The sequence below is a fragment of the Oncorhynchus nerka genome, linkage group LG19 (assembly GCF_034236695.1).
Source record: "Oncorhynchus nerka isolate Pitt River linkage group LG19, Oner_Uvic_2.0, whole genome shotgun sequence".
Classification (NCBI taxonomy): domain Eukaryota; kingdom Metazoa; phylum Chordata; class Actinopteri; order Salmoniformes; family Salmonidae; genus Oncorhynchus; species Oncorhynchus nerka.
Window position 1 is genome coordinate 15,881,969 of NC_088414.1, and position 20,548 is coordinate 15,902,516.

The following is a 20,548-nucleotide window of genomic DNA, read 5'->3' on the forward strand; positions in this document are numbered from 1 at the left end:
TTGAAAAACCAAAAATGCCACCAAAAAACACAAACAATTGTGCAACGACAAGCAACGACAAGCAATTGAATTGAATGTCGGATGCCATGTAAAGGATATTTGTAAGTGAGGTTAGACAGTTGAAAAACTATTGGATACTTGGAAAACTATTTAGTACAGTGCAACCATACTGCTCTAAAGAGGGGCAGCTAAGATGTTACCTGGCTACCCTGGTAGAATGACAGGGGACTCGTTAATGTGTAGAGGAGATAAAGGGATGGAGAGGAAAAGACAAAATGTCTGAGGAGGAGGGGTGAAAGGAGGAGAAAGGAGGAGGATAAACACACATACAGATAGCAAAAAAAACAATAACACAGCAACCAAACCAAACACAAAACTGCAAATCTTACCCAGAAAATAAGACACAAAAAGAACAAAAAGCAAAAGAACCAACTTCAAAGTTGGAAAGCCCCTGAATAATCAAACAACTATAAATTCTTACATGTTTCTCAAATGAACTGTTTGCAGTTCAGTCAGGGCTAGCTGAATGTGATGAATGTGTTATCGCCTGGAAAAGCCTCCATTGTACAGAGAGAGCTTAAAAAGCATCACAGTATCTTAAACCAGGGAACTTTATGCTGCTCTTTTGGCTTTTAAGCTAAGACCTTTGACAGTAACGAGATAGTGTTTGACAGCATACGTGCCAGTGGGCCTTATAGCCAGCCCTCTGACCCAAACTAGGTGCAATTAACTGTGGATTACGATTAGCCCAGGCAATGGATCAGCAGTAACGTCACTCTATATGAAAACACACACAGCCAGTCACACAATGGGCTGTGACGGTCTTGAAATTTTGTCAGCCAGTGACTGTCCCGTGGATCATTTTCATGCCAGCCAGGTAGGCTATACTCCTGTTGTAAAGAGAAGCAATGTGCTTAATATTAGGAAAGTTTAGAAAAATTATATAGTAGGCCTAGCCTATAGAAAGCCTATGGGATCCTCCTCTTTTTAATAGAGGCCATCACTCTGTTTTCTCACACAATTGCATAGCCTATAGAAATGTTGTGCAACATGAGCTCATGGGCTCTCATGAAGTGTTTGATTAGATTTTCGATTACATTTGCATTAATGTCAGAGTGATTAGAGTGACAATAGAGTGCTGAGTACCAGGCAGTTAGCAAGTTTGGTAGGCTACTAATTACCATGAGCAGCATCAGAGCTTGGAGTAGCCTAATTACCATTACTTTATTTAACCAGGTAGGCCAGTTGAGAACAAGTTCTCATTTACAACTGCGACCTGGCCAAGATAAGCAAAGCAGTGTGACAAAAACAGCACAGAGTTACACATGGGATAAACAAAAGTACAGTCAATAACACAATAGAAAAATCTACATACAGTGTGCACAAATGTAGTAAGATTAGGGAGGTAAGGCAATAAATAGGCCATAGTGGCAAAATAATTAAGATTTAAGATAATAATTAAGATTCCTTCCAGTCATTGGCAGCAGAGAACTGGAAGGAAAGGCAGCCAAAGAGGTGTTGGCTTTGGGGATCAGTGAAACATACCTGCTGGAGCACGTGATATGGTGGGTGTTGCTATGGTGACCAGTGAGCTGAGATAAGGTGGGGCTTTACCTAGCAAATACTTATAGATGACCTGGAGCCAGTGGGTTTGGCGTTGAATATGTAGCGAGGGCCAGCCAACGAGAGCAGACAGGTCGCAGTGGTGGGTGGTATATGGGGCTTTGGTGACAAAATGGATGGCACTGTGATACTCTACTCAGCAAACTGGATGTAGTCGGAGGCTATTTTGTAAATGACAATCGCCGAAGTCAAGGATCAGTAGGATATTCAGTTTTACGAGGGTATGTTTGGCAGATTTAATTTTGGATTGGAGATGCTTATTGTGAGTCTGGAAGGAGAGTTCACAGTCTAACCAGACACCTAGGTATTTGCAGTTGTCCACATATTCTAAGTTAGAACTGTCCAGAGTAGTGATGCTAGTCGGGCGGGCGGGCGGGTGCGGGCAGCAATCAGTTGAAGAGCATGCATTTAGTTTTACTAGCATTTAAGAGCAGTTGGAGGCCACGGAAGAAGTGTTTTATGGCATTGAGGCTTGTTTGGAGGTTTGATAACAGTGTCCAAAGAAGGGCCATATGTATACAGAAAGGTGTCGTCTGCGTAGAGGTGGATCAGATAATCACCAGCAGCAATGGTGCCATCGTTGATATATACAGAGAAAAGAGTCGTCCCGAGAATTGAACCCTGTGGCACCCCCATAGAGGCTGCCAGGGGTCCGGACAACAGGCCTTCCGATTTGACATACTGAACTCAATCTGAGAAGTAGTTGGTGAACCAGGCGAGGCAGTCATTTGAGAAACCAAGGCAATTGAGTCTGACGATAAGAATGCGGTGATTGACAGAGTTGAAAGCCTTGGCCAGGTCGATGAAGACGGCTGCACCGTACCGTCTTTTATCGATGGCGGTTATGATATCGTTTAGGACCTTGAGTGTGGCTGAGTTGCACCCATGACCAGCTGGGAAACCAGATTGCATAGTGGAGAAGGTACGGTGGGATTCAAAATGATTGGTGATCTGTTTGTTAACCTCTTCAGTCGACCCTCTACTTTTTTGAACATTTTGTTAAAAATCGCGCAACATTTCAGCGCCCTGCTACTCATGCCAGGAATATAGTACGTTCATATGGTTAGAATGTGTGGATAGGAAACCCTCGGACGTTTTTAAAACTGGTTAAATCACGACTGTGGCTATTACATAACGTGCGTTACATCGGAAAGCGCAGGAAAACCTGATCACAGAAAATGGAAATAAATATCCTTGCGCCACTTCCAGCAATTGTTAACAGTGAGCCGAATTAGATAAGACCGAGCATTCAACTCCCACAGCATCCCCATGTTGTCATCATCTTTGATTCTTGGTTGAACCGAAAGAGGGGCACGACTTACCTCCGGTCTCCGCCCAGATCATTCCGGAAGAGCTCTCTCCTGAAATTTTTTCCAAGACGACAGCTAATGATATTTACATCGCCTACGGATGATTTTTATCGCTTATTAACGTTTACTAATACCTAAAGTAGCATTACAAACGTATTTCGAAGTGTTTTGTGAAAGTTTATCGTCTATTTTTTTTATTTAAAAAAATGACGTTACGTTGTGAAATCGCTGTTTTTTTCGTTTATCACACAGTCTACATATAACGATATCTTGGCTTTATATGGCCCGATTTAATCGAAATAAAGACCCAATAGTGTTTATGGGACATCTAGGAGTGCCAACAAAGAAGATGGTGAAAGGTAATGACTGTTTTCTATTTTATTGTGCGGTTTGTGTAACGCCGAAATGCTAATTATTTTGTTTACGTCCCCTGCTGTGCTTTTCTGTTGTAGTGTATTGGTGCATGCTATCAGATAATAGCTTCTCATGCTGTCGCCGAAAAGCATTTTAAAAATCTGACTTGTTGCCTGGATTCACAACGAGTGTAGCTTTAATTTGATACCCTGCATGTGTATTTTAATGAACTTTTGAGTTTTAACTAATACTATTAGCATTTAGCGTAGCGCATTTGCATTTCCAGAGCTCTAGTTGGGACGCAAGCGTCCCAACTAGAGGCAAGAGGTTAACTTGGCTTTCGAAGACTTTAGAAAGGCAGGGCATGATGAATATAGGTCTGTAACAGTTTGGGTCTAGTGTGTCTCCCCCTTTGCAGAGGGGATGACCGCGGAAGCTTTCCAATCTTTAGGGATCTCAGACGATACGAAAGAGAGGTTGAACAGGCTAGTAATAGGGGTTGCAACAATTACAGCGAATAATTTTAGAAAGAGGGTCCAGATTGTCTAGCCCGGCTGATTTGTCGGGGTCCAGATTTTGCAGCTCTTTCCGAACATCAGCTATCTGGATTTGGGTGAAGGAGAAGTGCTTGGGCAAGTTGCTGCGGGAGGTGCAGAGCTGTTGGCCGGGGTAGGGGTAGCCAGGTGGAAAAGCATGGCCAGCCGTAGAAAAATGCTTGTTGAAATTCTCGATTATCGTAGATTTATCAGTGGTGACAGTGTTTCCTAGCCTCAGTGCAGTGGGCAGCTGGGAAGAGGTGCTCTTATTCTCCATGGATTTTACAGTGTCCCAAAACGTTTTGGAATTAGTGCTACAGGATGTAAATTTCTGTTTGAAAAAGCTAGCCTTTGCTTTCCTAACTGACTGTGTAAATTGGTTCCTGACTTCCCTGAAAAGTTGCATATCGTGGGGGCTATTCGATGCTAATGCAATATGCCACAGGATGTTTTTGTGTTGGTCAATGGCACTCAAGTCTGGAGTGAACCAAGGGCTATATCTGTTCTTCAACATTTTTTTTATGGGTCATGCTTATTTAAGATGGCGAAGAAATAATTTTTAAAGAACAACCAGGAATCCTCTACTGACAGGATGAGGTCAATATCCTTCCAGGATACCCGGGCCAGGTCGATTAGAAAGGCCTGCTCGCTGAAGTGTTTTAGGGAGCGTTTGACAGTGATGGGGGGGGGGGGGGTCGTTTGACCGCAGACCCATTACGGACGCAGGCAATGAGGCAGTGATCGCTGAGATCCTGGTTGAAGACAGCAGAGGTGTATTTGGAGGGCAAGTTGGTCAGGATGATATCTATGAGGGCGCCCATGTTTACAGATTTAGGGTTGTACCTGGTAGGTTCCTTGATAATTTGTGTGAGATTGAGGGCATCTAGCTTAGATTGTAGGATGGCCGGGGTGTTAGGCACCCCTGTTTAGCAGTAGGACAGTACGAACTCATAAGATAAAATGGGGGGGCAATCAATTCACATATGGTGTCCAGGGCACAGCTGGGGGCTGCGGGGGGTCTATAACAAGCAGCAACAGTGAGAGACTTATTTCTGGAAAGGTGGACTTTTAAAAGTAGAAGCTCAAACTGTTTGGGTACAGACCTGGATATCGTGACAGAACTCTGAAGGGCTATCTCTGCAGTAGATTGCAACTCCGCCCCCTTTGGCAGTTCTATCTTGACGGAAAATGTTGTAGTTGGTGGATGGAAATTTCAGAATTTTTGGTGGCCTTCCTAAACATGACTAAACGGTCATGTGGAATTTGACTACCATCATGACTCGTGACCGCCAGTGGTAATACGGTCACCGTAACAGCCTTAGTCACACACACGGTTTTGATAGTCACACCACACCACATAAACCTTGCCACTAAAAAAAACAGGTTCTCACATATCTGTACTGGAGTGAGGCAGGACAGAGTGAACAAGAAAAAGTGGGATGTAAATGAGATGCAAAATAAAGTAAACATACTTGTAAGTACAACCCCCCCCCCCTCACACACACATTTGAAGACAGCCAAATGCATACTAATCAAAACTGTGACAAGAATTCCACACAAAAAATCTCTAAATTAAATACACCGCAAAATAAAGGTATGAACAAAACCTCCTCACTTGAAACCTTTTAAGTCAAATTTTAAACAAATAAAAAGTCACATCTATTAAAAACTCATAACCAATACAAACAGTACACAAAACATGAGCACTGGAGAGTTCCCTGTCAACATAAGATATGTATGAGGAAGACTGATGTCAATGTGTAATGTGTACACAGTAGGAGCTTCCTAATGTTGTTGAGCTCTGCAGGGGACTGCCTGGCCTACCTGTGGAGCTGTGTGGGGTTATGTCTGTATCAGTAGTAGTCTGAGATGATAGTGAAAACATGACCTAAATGATTGGCACCCTCGATAAATGAGCAAAAATAAATTAGAAAAAAAAGACTAAAATAAAATCTACAAATAATGAGCTATATTACATGCAAAACATATGTTTTAATGATATTATTTTACACTAACACAATTGCTAATAAAATTTGATTTTTGTTAAAGCAAGTAATGAAAAATATAAAAAGATATGGGTAAACATTATTGGCACCCCTGTGTTCAATACTCCGGCACTCAATACTTCAATACTCTGGCACCCTCCCCTTGTGAGGACTAAGCTCTTTTCTAAAATGTTTTGTAAGATTGGAGAACATATTGGGAGGGATCATAGACCATTCCTCCCTATACACAGTGCCTTCTGAATGTACAAATTCCCCTTCAATTATTCCACATTTTGTTGTGTTAAAGCCAGAATTCAAAAGGGATTAAATATATTTTTTGGATCTCACCCACCTACACAAAATACCCCATAATGAAAGGTCTAAAAACATTTTTAACACAAAATATATATAGTGACTCCCTTCTTGACAGCAGAGAGAAACATTTATGTTGTAAAGTTAATTTCTTGAAATTCTACACATTTTGCCTTTGGGGCTTGCAGAAAAATGTGTTGTTTTAAAGCACGTTTCATGCAATTCTACTCATTTTCCCATGGGGTGGAGAGATGTCATTGCAGTTTTAAAGATAAATTCCTGCAATTCCACACATTTTGCCAAAATCAAAATGGGGGCCCCTGGGGGTCAGGGCTCCTGGGCATATGCCCTACATGCCTGGTGGGTATCAGATATAATTTCTAGACTAACTGGCTAGACTAATTTACTAATCTAACACTTGTTAGCTGACATGGCTAATTGAGTGACTGTTAGTGACTGACATTACAAGAGAAAAACTGCTGATGCACAAGCACATTTTTTAATTGCACGTTGTGCATTCTACTATTCTAATAAGTTCAGACCCCGACTGAGATCATAAAAAAATATATACAAGGGCCTCCCGAGTGGCGCAGTGGTCTAAGGCGACCGGGAGACCCATGCAGCGGCGCACAATTGGAACAGCTTCGTCCGGGTTCGAGGAGGGTTTGGCCGGCAGAGATGTCCATGTCCCATCGCGCACTAGCGACTCCTGTGGGGGGCCTGGACGCAGTGCACGCTGACACGGTCGCCATGTGTACGGTGTTTCCTCCAACACATTGGTGCGGCTGGCTTCTGGGTTAAGTGGGCATTGTGTCAAGGAAGCAATGCGGCTTGGTTGGGTTGTGTTTCGGGGGACGCACGGCTCTCGACCTTCACCTCTCCCGAGTCCGTACGGGAGTTGCAGCGATGAGACAAGACTGTAAACTACCAATTGGATACCACAAAATTGGGGAGAAAAAGGGGGTAAAAAGTATAAAAAAATACAAATATTAAATAAATAAATGTATTCACACACACACACAGAACCCCATGGTTGGCACCGAACTCGCCCAGCCACCCACAGGAAACTCTGTTTATACAGCTCTGGAAAAACATGGTGGGTAGGGGCGGGGCTTACCTGTCGATGAGGAGGAGCCTCCCAGGGTCGGGCCGAAAGGATCCAGAGAGAGAAGGTCATTATTGAAAGCAGGCCTACTGCTGAGAGAGCGACAGAGAGCAAGAGAGTGAGCGAGCGCGGGACAGGGGGAAGGGAGGGACAGGGGGAAGGGAGAGGTAGGGATAGAAAGAGACATGGAAATTAGAGCAATTACTAAACAGTGAGAGAAGGGCACTAAAGGGTGTCAGTCAAGGAGCTTTTACTGTGAGTGTTTCTGAGCCCATTTTTAACTGTGAAAGTTAAGGGACATCAACTTACTCGTTGAAAGACGCTGGAATCCTGGTCTTTCCCAACTCATCGCCTGGTTGAGGAAAGAACATACAAATTACAGACTTAACCTCGGCACACACAAGGTTACATAGGTGCAGAGGAAAACCCTGTCTCATACATACCCAACCAGACACGCACATAAAACACACACTGCAGAGAGCCCATGTTAAAGGACAGGGCTGCAGTGCGCTGCGTGGCTCAAACTAGAATGTGTGTTTAGGTGCTATGTGAAGCAGAGGTTTCCCACCAGCAAGACATTCCTTGGACACATATTTGTTCAGATCTACATCAAACTACTTAAACTTACGTGTATCCTCTCTAAGACAGTGGCAAATATAGCCACAAAGCCGCATATCCATAGTGTTAGCAAAGCTCTAGCTTTAACTAGAATATTCTAGTTTTGAAGAATTTCTAATAGCATTGTTATTATGTTCGCTTTAGCTGTAGAGAACAGAACAAGCCAAGGTACTGTATGGTCCTCTAGCCTAGGCTGTGGCAGTTGGACTGGGGTGGAGGTCAGGAGGACTACCTGGCGTGGTGGTGGGAGGTCAAACTAACTAGAGAGGTACATAGTACTCACCTGGCATCTGAGAGCCTAACCCTGGGGTGGAATACACTCCTAAAAGCCCTGAGCACGTGTAGAACACATGGCTATCAATTTCTTATCTCTACCAAATATACCCAGTAACAGTCTTAAGGATTGAACTATCACTCTTAAACTCTTTCAAAAAGTTGGAGGATTAGCCTGAACTCTATCAAATGGATAAAATACTTATAACTATAACTTGATATGATGGAAATATGAATAAAGGGATCATAAAGTGATGTTATTTAAACCTTCAGAAAGTATTCATATCACATTCAAAATTGATTAGTTTCTCACCCATTTACACAAAATAGCCCATAATGAAAAAGTGAAAACATGTTTTCAGAAAATGTTGCTAATTTATTGAAAATGAAATACAGAAATATCTCACACCCGAGTCAATAATTTGTAGAAGCACCTTTGGCGGCTATTACAGCTTTGAGTTGTCTGGGGTATGTCTATATCAAGCATTTCACTACACTCGCATTAACATCTGCTAACCATGTGTATGTGACCAATAAAATTTGATTTGATCAGTTTGCACATCTGGATATGAATATTTTCTCCCATTCTTACCTGCAGATTTTCTCAAGCTCTGTTAAGTTAGATGGGGAGTGGCAGTGAACAGCAATCTTCAAGTCTTTCCACAGATTTTCTGGGCTTTGGCTGGGTCACTCACATTCTTGTTCTGAAGTCATTCCAGCATTGCTTTGGCTGTATGTTTGGGTTCATTGTCCTGTTGGAAACTACATCTTTGCCCTAGTCTAAGGTATTTTGCACTCTGAACCAGGTTCTCAAAGGATTTGCCTGTATTTGGCTCCATTCACTGTTCCCCCTATTATGTTTATAATTTAGTAGATGCTCTATCCTAACCAGTCTCCCAGTTCTGCTGCTGAAAATAATCCCCATAGGATGATGCTGCCACCACGCTTCACAGTAGGGATGGTATTAGACAGGTGATGAACTATGCCTGTTTTTTTCACTTTGCATTCAGTCCAAAGAGTTACATTTTTGTCTCATCAGACCACAGAATCCGTTGCCTTATGCTTTCAGAGTCTTTGACGTGCATTTTTGCAAACTCCAGGCGTGCTGACATGTGCCTTTTTCATAGGAGTGGCTTCCATCTTGCCACTCTCCCATATGGCCCAGAATGGTGAAGTGCTATACTGTTGTCCTTCTAGCAGGTTCTTCCATCTCAGCCAAGGAATTCTGTAGTTCTGTCAGAGTGGTCATTGGGTTCTTGGTCACCTCCCTGACCAAGGTTGTTCTTTCACCGTTGCTCAGTTTGGTCGGACGGCCAGCTCTAGCAGGATCTGGGTAGTTCCATATTTTTTCAATTGCTCTTGGAGATTTTCACAACTCAAGAAATTGTTTCATACCCTTCCCCAGATATATCTAGGAGATCTACAGCCAGTCCTTGGACTTCATTGTGTAGTTTCTGCTTTGACATGCACTGTCAACTGTGGTACCTTATATAGACAGGTGTGTTTCTTTGTAAATCATGTCCAAACAATTGAATTGGCTACAGGTGGACTTCAATCAAGTTGTAAGGATTCAAAGGAAATTGCATGCACCTGAGCTCAATTTGGAGTGTTATAGAAAAGGGGCGTGAATACTTATGTAAATGAGATTTCTGTATTTCATTTAAAAAAATAAGAAATAAAATAACACATTTCTAAGAATATGTTTTCACTTTGTCATTATGGGGTATTGTGTGTAGATGGTTGAGATATTTAAAAATATATTTATAACATTTTGAATTCAGGCTGGACTAAGTCAAGGGGTTTGAACAATGTATACAGTACATGTATAGAATGTATAAATAATATACTTAATATATTATTCTTTCCTCATTCTTTACTTGCTAACCCCCACTAATACTTCATAGTGAGTTCACAGTTTGAGACTACGTGACTTGTTGCATTCCTCCATAGAAAATTAATTAACTTGTTCAAGCACTAATTTGTCCAAGCAGAAAATCAAACGTAGGAAAATATACAAAATTGTTGCCAAAGCGCAGGAGGAAAAATATAATTTCTGACATGCAAAACAGAAACAAGCAATTAAGCAATTCATCTTACTCGTAGCTTAGAGGGGGAATGGAAGTCATTTCTCAAATACACACATAAAAAACAAACTATGTTTACTTTCGCTGGGGATGTGTTGGTTTTGGCAGGGTCGCTAGGATTTTGGGAGAAAAAAAGAGCGAACCTCTTCAAAAATGACCGAGCTAAGAAAAATGAAGTTGAAAAGTCAAATGGTAGCCCCCTGGTCGCAGCCACAGAAGAGGAGGAAAGAGAGAGAGCGAGAGAGACAGAATCACAGAGAGAGAGGAGTGTAAAATAAAATACTCACTGGATTGATTCCTTCGCATCTGACCCTGAGAATATAAACACACTAATTAACTACAGCACAGATAAGTTACACACACTGAACTTCAGCCCTCATTCTCCACAAAAAAAAGACTCCCTAGCAAATCTAGAACAAACCAAAGATCAGGGAAAGTACATTTGAAGTGGATACCGTAACGTATGTAAAAAATGTTTGTATCTGGAATGTGCTTGAAAAGCATCCGTACTTAGATGTCATTATCACAGACTATAAATTATTTTAAGACGTGGCTTAAGTACTGCCTAGCCTTAGGACAGATATTGAGCAGAGTAGGTGTCAATTCACTTTTGCCTGTTTACAGGGACTGAAACTAGACCTACTTAAAATGACAGCACAAAGTTCCTCAATGTATTGCTCTTCAAGAATCAACACTTGAGTAATAACTTACTTTCTGAATTATACTTCCTAAAAACAGAGATGTGCGGTACAGGCTATATTTATCAGTGGTGACATGGTACTCGCAAGACCCCCAAATTGTCCCAAACAGTTAAGAGTATACACTGAGTATACAAAACATTAAGGACACCTTCCTAATATTGATTTGAATGCCCCTTTCCCCTTCAGAACAGCTTCAATTTGTCGGGGCACCGACTCTACAAGGTGTCGAAAGCGTTCTTTAGGGTTGTTGGCCCATGTTGACTCCAATGCTTCCCACAGTTGTGTCAAGTTGGCTGGATGTCCTTTGGGTGGTGGACCATTCTTGATACACCTGGGAGACTGTTGAGTGTGAAAAACCCAGCAGCGTTGCAGTTCTTGACACTAACTGGTGCACCTGGCACCTATTACCATACCCTGTTCAAAGGCACATTGTGTAAATCTTTTGTCTGGCCCATTCTTCCTCTGAATGGCACACATACACAATCCATGTCTCAACTGTCTCAAGGCTTAAAAATCCATCTTTAACCTGTCTCCTCCCCTTCATCTACCTTCTATACTGATTGCAAAGGATTTAACAAGTGACATGTATAAGGGATCATAGCTTTCACCTGGATTCACCTGGTCAGTCTGTCATGGAAAGAGCAGGTGTCCTTAATGTTTTGTACACTGTGTAATTGATACATGGAAACTTTATTAACTTTTTTTCACACCAGTGTTAAAAGACAGTAAATCACGGGATTAAGCCTCAAACGCACATAACACATTAAACCCAGGGGGAAGGATTCAGCTGCACAGAACAGACAGGACACAGTATCTAACCCTGCACTGTGATCAATCAGGCACTACACACAGAGGGAGAGACAGACAGACCGACACTGCTAGTCTAGCTCCCTAACAGAGGACATAAACCAGTTGTCGTGGCAAACAACAGAAGATCTGCATGTACTTTTGTGTGACCCAATGGAAACTAAGACCATCAATCCCAATAAAGCCTTTATTGACACACTGAAAAAGATAAGGAGAGGGAAAAAGGGAAGAGAACCAGAAGGGGGTTTAGAGGGACGCAGCTAAAGCGTTAAACCACCATAGCGCTGTGAGGTCAGGGTTTAGTCCCACAGGCACTAAGCAGCAAATGGGTTCAATCACAGCTGTAGCCAGCAACACAAACTCTACAGATCTCCACACACACACACACACACACACACACACACACACACACACACACACCTTATCAAGACTTCTATACACAGGCACACAAAAAGCACAGAAGTGTACCGGGAGAAAGACGAACAGCAACGAATGGGGAGGAAGAAGGAAAAGGAAAGTGTCTTCAATAATTCACACCAGATGCAATGTTCGTCTCGTCACCTAGATTTTTTTAACTTAAGAACTTTGAGCACAGAACATTTCCTTCAACATTAAAGTGGGGAAAAAATGGTGAAGAGATTTAAAGGAGGTATCGATAAAAGAGAAAACATGGAGGGAATAGTCCAGTATTTAGCTGAAAGACAAAGTAGAAAAAAAAGAAACAGTAGGTTGCTGTTTTCTGTTGTTGGACTGAGAAAATATTATTTGTAACGAACCAAGTCAGAGGTTCAGGCCGTGGAAAAGCCATAGAATGTTTTTCCTCAAGATACTCCTTAATGCTTAGAAAATATCAATAAATTATCCATAAATTTAGGAATTTTCGCCAAAGTGGAATCACTCTGTTTAAAACAAACTGTATGAATAACACATACCTGGAAAAACATTTCTACACACTTTGTCACATTTAATGGGCGACTAAACCCTATAAAGTGTGCATAAATAATCACATACAAGTAATGTCCAAACCAAGAAGCAAAATGACCCTAATAAAACAAGAGCGCAAAAGACCAATAGAGAGAGAGATAAAGAGAGCGTGGCAGAGTGAATGAGAAAATGATAAAGAGAGATTCCGTGACAGTTGTTTAGTGAGCAGTAGGACTCCTCTCCTGGGGAGGGGGGGGGACTCACACGACCTCTTTTAGACTCAGCACACTGAGCGTGCCCCCTACCGGACACAAACACGCACATAGTAGTGAAGTTTAATGGCAGTCGCTAATTCCAACCTGAGCAGGCAGGTAGAGAAAGACGGAGAGAGAGAGACAGAGGCTCAGACATTGAGAGATTTTATGGCTAGTCAGTTAAGGTTGAACGGAGAGAGCAACTCCAGGCAGAAAGGTCAAAGGTCAGGCCAGGCTTTGCGTGCAGTGCAGCTCTGACAGTCTCTGCATGCCAGCGCCTCCTATCCCATGCCATGCCATGCCATGATGTGACAGCAGGGTGAAGTGGTGTGTGTTTGTCTACTGACTCTACTGTGTAACACCACGCAACTAACTATACAGAAGCGGCATCCCTGCTGCCGTCTAAGCCGGGGGGGGCGGTTCTACTAAGCTAGATGGAATTGTTTTAAGAAAGTCATACCAAGGATTATTTAGCTCTTTGATTTTGAATTTTAAGACTCTTTGAAGTATTAAAAAATATATACAGAAACATTTGATTAAAATGATGTTTGGCCTTGCTGCTATTAGCCCATACAAATGCATTGAATAACAGATTCACCAAAAAACAGATTCACCAAAAAATTCACCAAAAATCTAAAAAGGAAGTAAGTTCTGAAGTGACTGTTCAATATCTGAGAGATGGAAGAAAGATCAGGAAACGTTTATTTAAAAAAAATCTATTTAACCTTTCCACGCGTGAGTTCCAAATATCTCTAACGGTCGTCCCCAGCGTGAGTTTTTCTTTTTATGTGCGTGATGTCAGAATGCACTCACTGTTCCAAAATGTGATTGTTACGCAACAGGACAGTTCACCCACGCTGCATTCAAACCAAGGCACGCTGCCTGCTAATTATCTATAGGCTACGTTTCAACTGACCAATTTCAAATTAATTTCTAACAAGTTTTATTTTCTAACAACAGTTTGAATTGAGGTGTGTTCCGCCTCCTCATTAATTCACATAGAAGTAGCCCATTTCACTGTTGAGGAAAATTTAGCTTTGAGGTTTTACTGAGCCGGACAAACTTCTCTCTTCGACAAGAGATCAAGCACAAACTTTTTCCTCCCCGGCACATTTTCCGGCTGGCACCCGCATTGCTTTCACTACTAATAAATAACTTTGGACGTGTGCGTTCCTATCAAAGTGCCTTATTACGTTATCATTATATTTTCTGAACATTGTGTTGACGTTTCTTCTGTAGCACACCGTATGAATGTATGGAGCATAATGTGTTTACTGTTTTATTCACATATTTTCAAGTACTGGTGATAAGTCATGCATTCCGATTTTGCATAGATTGTAATGGACACATACTGTATGATGTGTGTAAAATACTTTTTTGAAGGTTGTACTGATTATGATGAGCTAATGCTAAGTTAATTGCCAGCTATGTGTGGTGCCATGTTTACAATGCAATCTGGCCAAAGATGTTATAACAAAATGAGGTGAAAGGATGGTTCACTCAACTTTCAAGTAAACTGAATGAATGATGGAAGTGAATGATGGTAGACGACACACCCCCTTCAACATGCATACTGTAAACAGACCCAACTCATCTTGTAACTTCTAATCTTTGGTTGACACGAAAAAACAAAACATGGCAGCGAACACAACTACACATTGTCTAATAACTTCAAAAAAAAGAAAAAGAAAAGTGGTTTACTCAATTATTTAGATCACTGGTGAGGTCACCTGTGGTGTGATGAATTGTAAATAGTAATTGTTATTAGCTAATTCATATTATGGTTTCTGTCACCAGAGAGTTAGCTAAATATGACCGCCTGTGATAGGTCACTCTTTCCCCAGCGCTACGACTAATTGTGTTATGCTGTTGCTACTTCTGTGAATGTCTGAACATTGCATCCAAAAATAAACGGCTCACATTGAGGACACAACGTTGTAAAGACTGTCTGTGCAAAATGTTTCTGTGAAAAAAACTGTATGGCCAGCTCAAACACTGACTGTTGCGTCAATCGTAAGTGGACGTTCTAAATAAGCGTTCTAATCACACCGGTTTGAGCGTACAAACACATGTCAAAGTGTTAACCCTTTATTTTTGGCACTAAACAGTCTAAGCTATATGGAATTGTTTTAAGAATGCTATACCAAAGATCATGTTGCTATTAGCCCATACAAATGCACTGAATAACAGATTCACTACATGTAACAACAGATACCCCTCCCTAAAAAATCTAAAGGAAGTTTGTTCTGAAGTGTCTGTCCTATATCTGAGAGATATAAGAAAGATCAGGAAACATAAAAAAACAAAAACATATATTTAACCCCTTACAGTCTCCATATATAAACACACTACTTCCATAAAAAAAAAAACTGGAACCGGGAGACCTTCAGATGAGTCTCGTCAGGCCTGTGGGCATCGTCGAGAAAAATAACTGATACGTTGTGATACGTACAACTGATACGCACCTTTCCACAGAGGGGTATAGTGTGTAGCCCAAACTGTTTGGACGCTACAGAAAGAAGTTGACAGATCGGCAGGACTGACTTCTGACAAGTCCCAAGACGCTTGTGGGGTGGGGGTCATAAAGTACAGAGAACACCACCTCTAGCTCTATCTTTCAACACAGTGTGACATCGGCAGATGGGGTAAAAAAAACAGGTGTCTCTAGTGACTCATCTTAGAGAAAAGAGACAATGGTCCAAACAGGAAGAACGGAATACCTCAGGAACGACTTTCAAATATGAATGATACAGTGACTGTCTAATAATGTTTGTCAGCAGGAGAGCTTTTTGATAAGTACCCGTTTCCCAGAACTTACAGGTGAAATACAATGTACTGTTGCCCCCTAGTGTTAGAGAGGAGATGGGACAGACAGACGGACAGAAACTGTACTGCTCCTCAGACAGGCAAAAATACTAAGGTCAGTGAATGGGTCCAGATGAAGTGTACAGAGGAAACATCTTATGGAGTTAGGTAGGATACAGATCAGAATAAATTTGTTCTGTATGTACATGCCTAAAGTGATAATGGTAGTACTTTCTTGGTCTTAACATTGTAGGATATAGGATCTCCTTTATCCCAAATCTCTTTCTTGGTCTTTTCAAAGTATTCAAGTATGGAGGACTCCTTCATTATTGACTGATATATAATCAAATGGCCACCCGGGCTATTTACATTGACACCCCCTCCTGTCTTTACCCTGCTGCTACTCACTGTTTATCTATGCATAGTCACTTTACCCCTACCTACATGTACAAACTACCTCGACTAACCTGTACCCCCGCACATTGACTCGGTACCTCCTGTATACAGCCGCGTTATTGTTATTTTATTGTGTTACTTTTGATTTATTTTGAACTTTATTTAATTATTATTTAACTTTATTTTATTATATTTTATTTATTAAATATTTTCTTAATTATATTTCTTGAACTGGATTGTTGGTTAAGGGGTTGTAAAGTAAGCATTTCACGGTAAGGTCTGCACCTGTTGTTTTCGCCGCATGTGACAAATAAAATGTGATCATAATATATAATAATAATAATATCACCATTAAGCAAATGCTTTTATCCAAAGCAACTTATCCATGTGTGCATACATTTTACCTACGGGTGGTCCCAGGTATCGAACCCACTATTCTGAAATTGCAAGCACCATGCTGCTCTACCAACTGAGCTACAGAAGACCAAAACGTTTGTGACTGTCTACAATATGTGTGTGGAATCTCTGACAGAACTGTGGAGCAACAGGTTTCTATCAAATTAAGTTGTAAAGACTACAGAATTGACGTACCGTGGTTGGTGGCGACAGGCTGATGTTTCCGATGGAGGCCTTGAGTTCGTCGATGGTGGCTCGGCTCTGGTGCGTCCCGTTGTTGGGCGCCACCGGCTTGATCTCCACGCGGAACTTCCTGGGTTCATCCTCGTCCTCCGAGTCACTCGATGAATAGAACGAGTTCTCTTTGGCATGTGGAACACACGGTTAAGGAGCAGAACAGATCATAACACACAGCCACACTGATTAGTGGCTCTATGGCAATATAGTGGCTTCATGGGGATACGGTAACATGAAACCAACAGTTACATCTTATTGAATGCATATTAGAATGGGATCGGTGCAAGAAGGAATGATAAGATGCGTTTGAATACAAAGAGTTTTTGAACAGTGTAAAGCATTGAGGAGTGTTGGAGGATATCATTTTCGTTACGGTCTTCCGGTCTGATACAGAAGCCATCTTCGTCAACCGTGGGGACATTCTAGAAGAGACAACAAAATATTGGGTCATTTAATGCACATAACTTGCTGTGGTATTTTGCTGTTAGTGTGTGTGTGACACTCACAGCGTTCTGGAAGTCTATGGTGCCATAGTACCCAGGAGGAGCTCCGTTGGCATTATTCTACAGCCCAGGGAAGAAGAGAGAGGGACAGGCAGAGAGTGAGAGAGGCAGAGAGAGTGAGAGAGGCAGAGAGCGAGAGAGGATTACTATAACTTCAACAAATTTCGTTACTTTGACAATTTCTACAATAATTGACAAATGTTTGCAATACTATTGCATGATGACAACACTACAAAATAATTCACTAGTATAATAACCCAGTATCATACATACTGTTGAATTAATGTCATTCAAATAAATTCCATTTTAAAGTATGTAACTAAAGGGTACTCACAGCAGCTTCAACTTCTGTCGACTCCCTGAGAACATGCCAAAAGAAACAACCAAGAGTAGTTTCATACTCATAAAAAAAGCCATGGTCATAAAAGTTAAACATTTTATCATGGAGTCCAACGAAGTTAAAGGAGTATCATCTATCAGGACACCAAACCTGGGTTACATGAGTAATTGATTATTTGTTATTTAAATTCGTATTTTCTGTGTATTTTTCAAATAACTTGGCCAAATCAACTACTTCTATTGGAAGTATTTAAACGTATTTTCTAATCATATCCTATAAATAGCCTACTATTTCAAAGAGTTTTCATTACTTATTTCAAATACTATTTTCAAATACATGGGAGTGTATTTGAGTCTGCGCATGAGCATTTTCAAATTCTATCTGAATACGTATTTCGAAACGCATATGTGAAACTACTTGAGATATTTGAAATAGTCGAACCTGGGTCTGCAGGACACCACCATTAAAAAGCAAGATCATTTGAATTTATCTTGGATAATTTGAAACAGAATCATTCAGTTAAAAGCCATCCCATCCTATTCCCAGACAGTGGAAAGTACATAACTAACAGTATAAAAAAACGACTTACAAATCCTTGATAAATACTTTTCAAAGTGTAAAAAGTAGAATCTGTACACTCACGTGGAGTCTGTGTCCTTGTTGTCTTTCCGGCGGCCAGGGAACGCATATGTTTTTCTCTTTCTGGGTTTGGCTCCTAGAAACAAACCAAAAGAGTGCGTGTGAGACTGAACAAATGCATTTGTTTTGACAAATATGAGTGACAAACTCCAAACCGAAAAAAAAGTGATAAATCATCAACTTTTAGAAACACTCATAATTCTTCAGATTTATCACAATTGAGCTGGGAAGAGGTCGGACAACTTAAAACATCTAGACTAAGTGTTACCACTTATTTCCAAAATATAAAAAGGTCTGACTTTTCACATTTATTTCAGATTTTCATCCAGTTCTCGGGTTGGTTTGCCTGTTTCATTGAGGTGGGAATAGACTATAGAAAAGCAGAGTGTGTGTGAGACTTACCTTCAGTGGCGATGGCAGTGTTGCACTCCTCAAACTCAATAGGACCTGGTAAGACAGAAACAATCATTTAGGTTAATTTGGCATTCAGAGGGGCTGCAGTGGCTCACAGGTCTGCTTACCCACATCCTGACCCACACATGCAGTCAGAGCCAGTCCTAGCCTTTTAGGGGAACGAAGTGAAATACGTTTAAGAGTTCATTTCCAGCTATTTTATGCATTTTGCCATGGGGCGTAGAGAAAACGTGGTAGTTTTAAAGAAAGTTTGCTGCAATTCTACACATTAAGCCATGGGGCGGAGAGAATATTTAGCAATTTTATTATTGATTTCACGCAATTTGACCCATATTTGCGATGGGTTGGGGAGAAATGTTTGCAGTTTTGAATAATCCCTTCTCTAGAGTCTCCTGATAAGACAGAAACAATAAGTTAGGTTAATTTGGCATTTAACGGTCATGGAATTTTAGATGACAGTAACTGTCCAGCCAAATGACCACTGTCATTGTAATAACCAGCAAAACATATATTTTTTAAACGCACATTTTCTCCTCTCTGGACTACATGTGCTGACAAAGAGATATAATTAATAGAATGGGCATCCTCATTCAAGTCAATGATGGCAAAACAGGTAGACTAGCGGTCATTGCGAGTGTACCCATAGGAAGTAAAAGCAGGAAGTGCACCCATCAATGTGCCGTGATTTGTGGATTAAACTCAACTGACATAAAAATTCAAAATAAATCCATTGCATGAGCCACATCAGTTAATATCATTTGAATGAACATTCTACAACACCATGAAAATTATTACATGACAATACCAGGCAGCCATTGCGAGTTTACCAGTCAAATTGACAGGGTTAGAACATCCATGCCCTGCTGCTACATTGTGGGGGGTGTTGCCTAGGCAACCGACTCATTTGCTACAACAACTAGCTTGTTTTCGCAAGTAGCAACAAAGTTTCAATAAGTTGTTAAGAGTCCATGTTACCGCAGAAACGGACTCAACTGAATGAATGCCCGGCCGTCCGCTATTCAGTCAGCAGTTTGCTCCACAAAAACCATTTAAACGGTTAAATTGTATTTTCATGACAGTCTTCTTCCATAACCGTCGGTCACATGGTTATACGGTAGTTGTGCGAGCCCGAGGTGAATGACCCTCTGCTGGCAGTGTAGTGGATGTTGCGCACGCACACACAGCTTGGCAGGAACAGACAGCATCCGGTCAGATACACACACACACACACACACACACACACACACACACACGGTAAATTGTCCATGCTGATCCTAGAGGGCAGACAGTGTCCTGATCTGCCCTTCTCGTAAGCGAGAGCGCACGCACACACTAAAACACACAGAGCTTGTGAGTTGGCTCCATCTCAGTCTTCACAAACCAATGATAATGCATATAGTGATAATTCAATAAGTAGACATGTTTTTTTTTTTTAAAACAAAAAGGTCAAGTCTGCCTGGAGGAATGACCTTGATGTAATTTGGAGCCTAACTTGATTTTAAAAAATAAACTAAAATATTAAAAATCATACATAAATTAATAAGAAAACCCCCTGCGAAAAACAACAAAGATCTTGCTTAATTTAATGTTCATCAATTATGCATATTTACCTCTGAGCTCTTTCACTTGGAATGCCACGAGTCTTGAGAAAATGCCTCTAGTATCTCTATGCTAGAGGCGTCACTACAGGCCCTGGTTCGATTCCAGGCTGTATCACAACCGGCCGTGATTGGAAGTCACGTAGAGCGGCGCACAATTGGACCAGCGTCGTCTGGGTTTGGCCAGGGTAGGCCGTCATTGTAATTAAGAATTTGTTCTTAACTGACTTGACTAGTTAAAAAATAAAGGTTGAATAAAAAAAATAAAAGCTGTGGGGAAAAGCAACACTCACGATGAATATGCGTGTCAATAGTACAAGGCCCCATATGACAT

At 41.1% G+C, this 20,548-nt stretch overlaps 1 protein-coding gene across 5 annotated transcripts in view; it reads right to left on the reverse strand.

The window, feature by feature from the left end:
• Positions 1-20,548, reverse strand: part of fcho2 (FCH and mu domain containing endocytic adaptor 2) — a 98,383-nt gene that overhangs the window by 24,252 nt on the left and 53,583 nt on the right. For 4 of the 5 annotated variants that reach the window (XM_065004748.1, XM_065004746.1, XM_065004749.1 and 1 more), the window contains 9 exons: positions 18,605-18,649; positions 18,206-18,278; positions 17,558-17,582; positions 17,227-17,283; positions 17,080-17,142; positions 16,679-16,852; positions 10,488-10,512; positions 7,535-7,577; positions 7,238-7,317 (listed from right to left, as the gene is read on the reverse strand). In XM_065004748.1, the coding sequence (XP_064860820.1) occupies positions 7,238-7,317; positions 7,535-7,577; positions 10,488-10,512; positions 16,679-16,852; positions 17,080-17,142; positions 17,227-17,283; positions 17,558-17,582; positions 18,206-18,278; positions 18,605-18,649 (585 nt within the window). Of the gene's footprint in view, positions 1-2,964; positions 2,982-7,237; positions 7,318-7,534; positions 7,578-8,126; positions 8,175-10,487; positions 10,513-16,678; positions 16,855-17,079; positions 17,143-17,226; positions 17,284-17,557; positions 17,583-18,205; positions 18,279-18,604; positions 18,650-20,548 lie in introns of all 5 variants that reach the window. The other variant, XM_065004750.1, reaches the window with a different exon arrangement.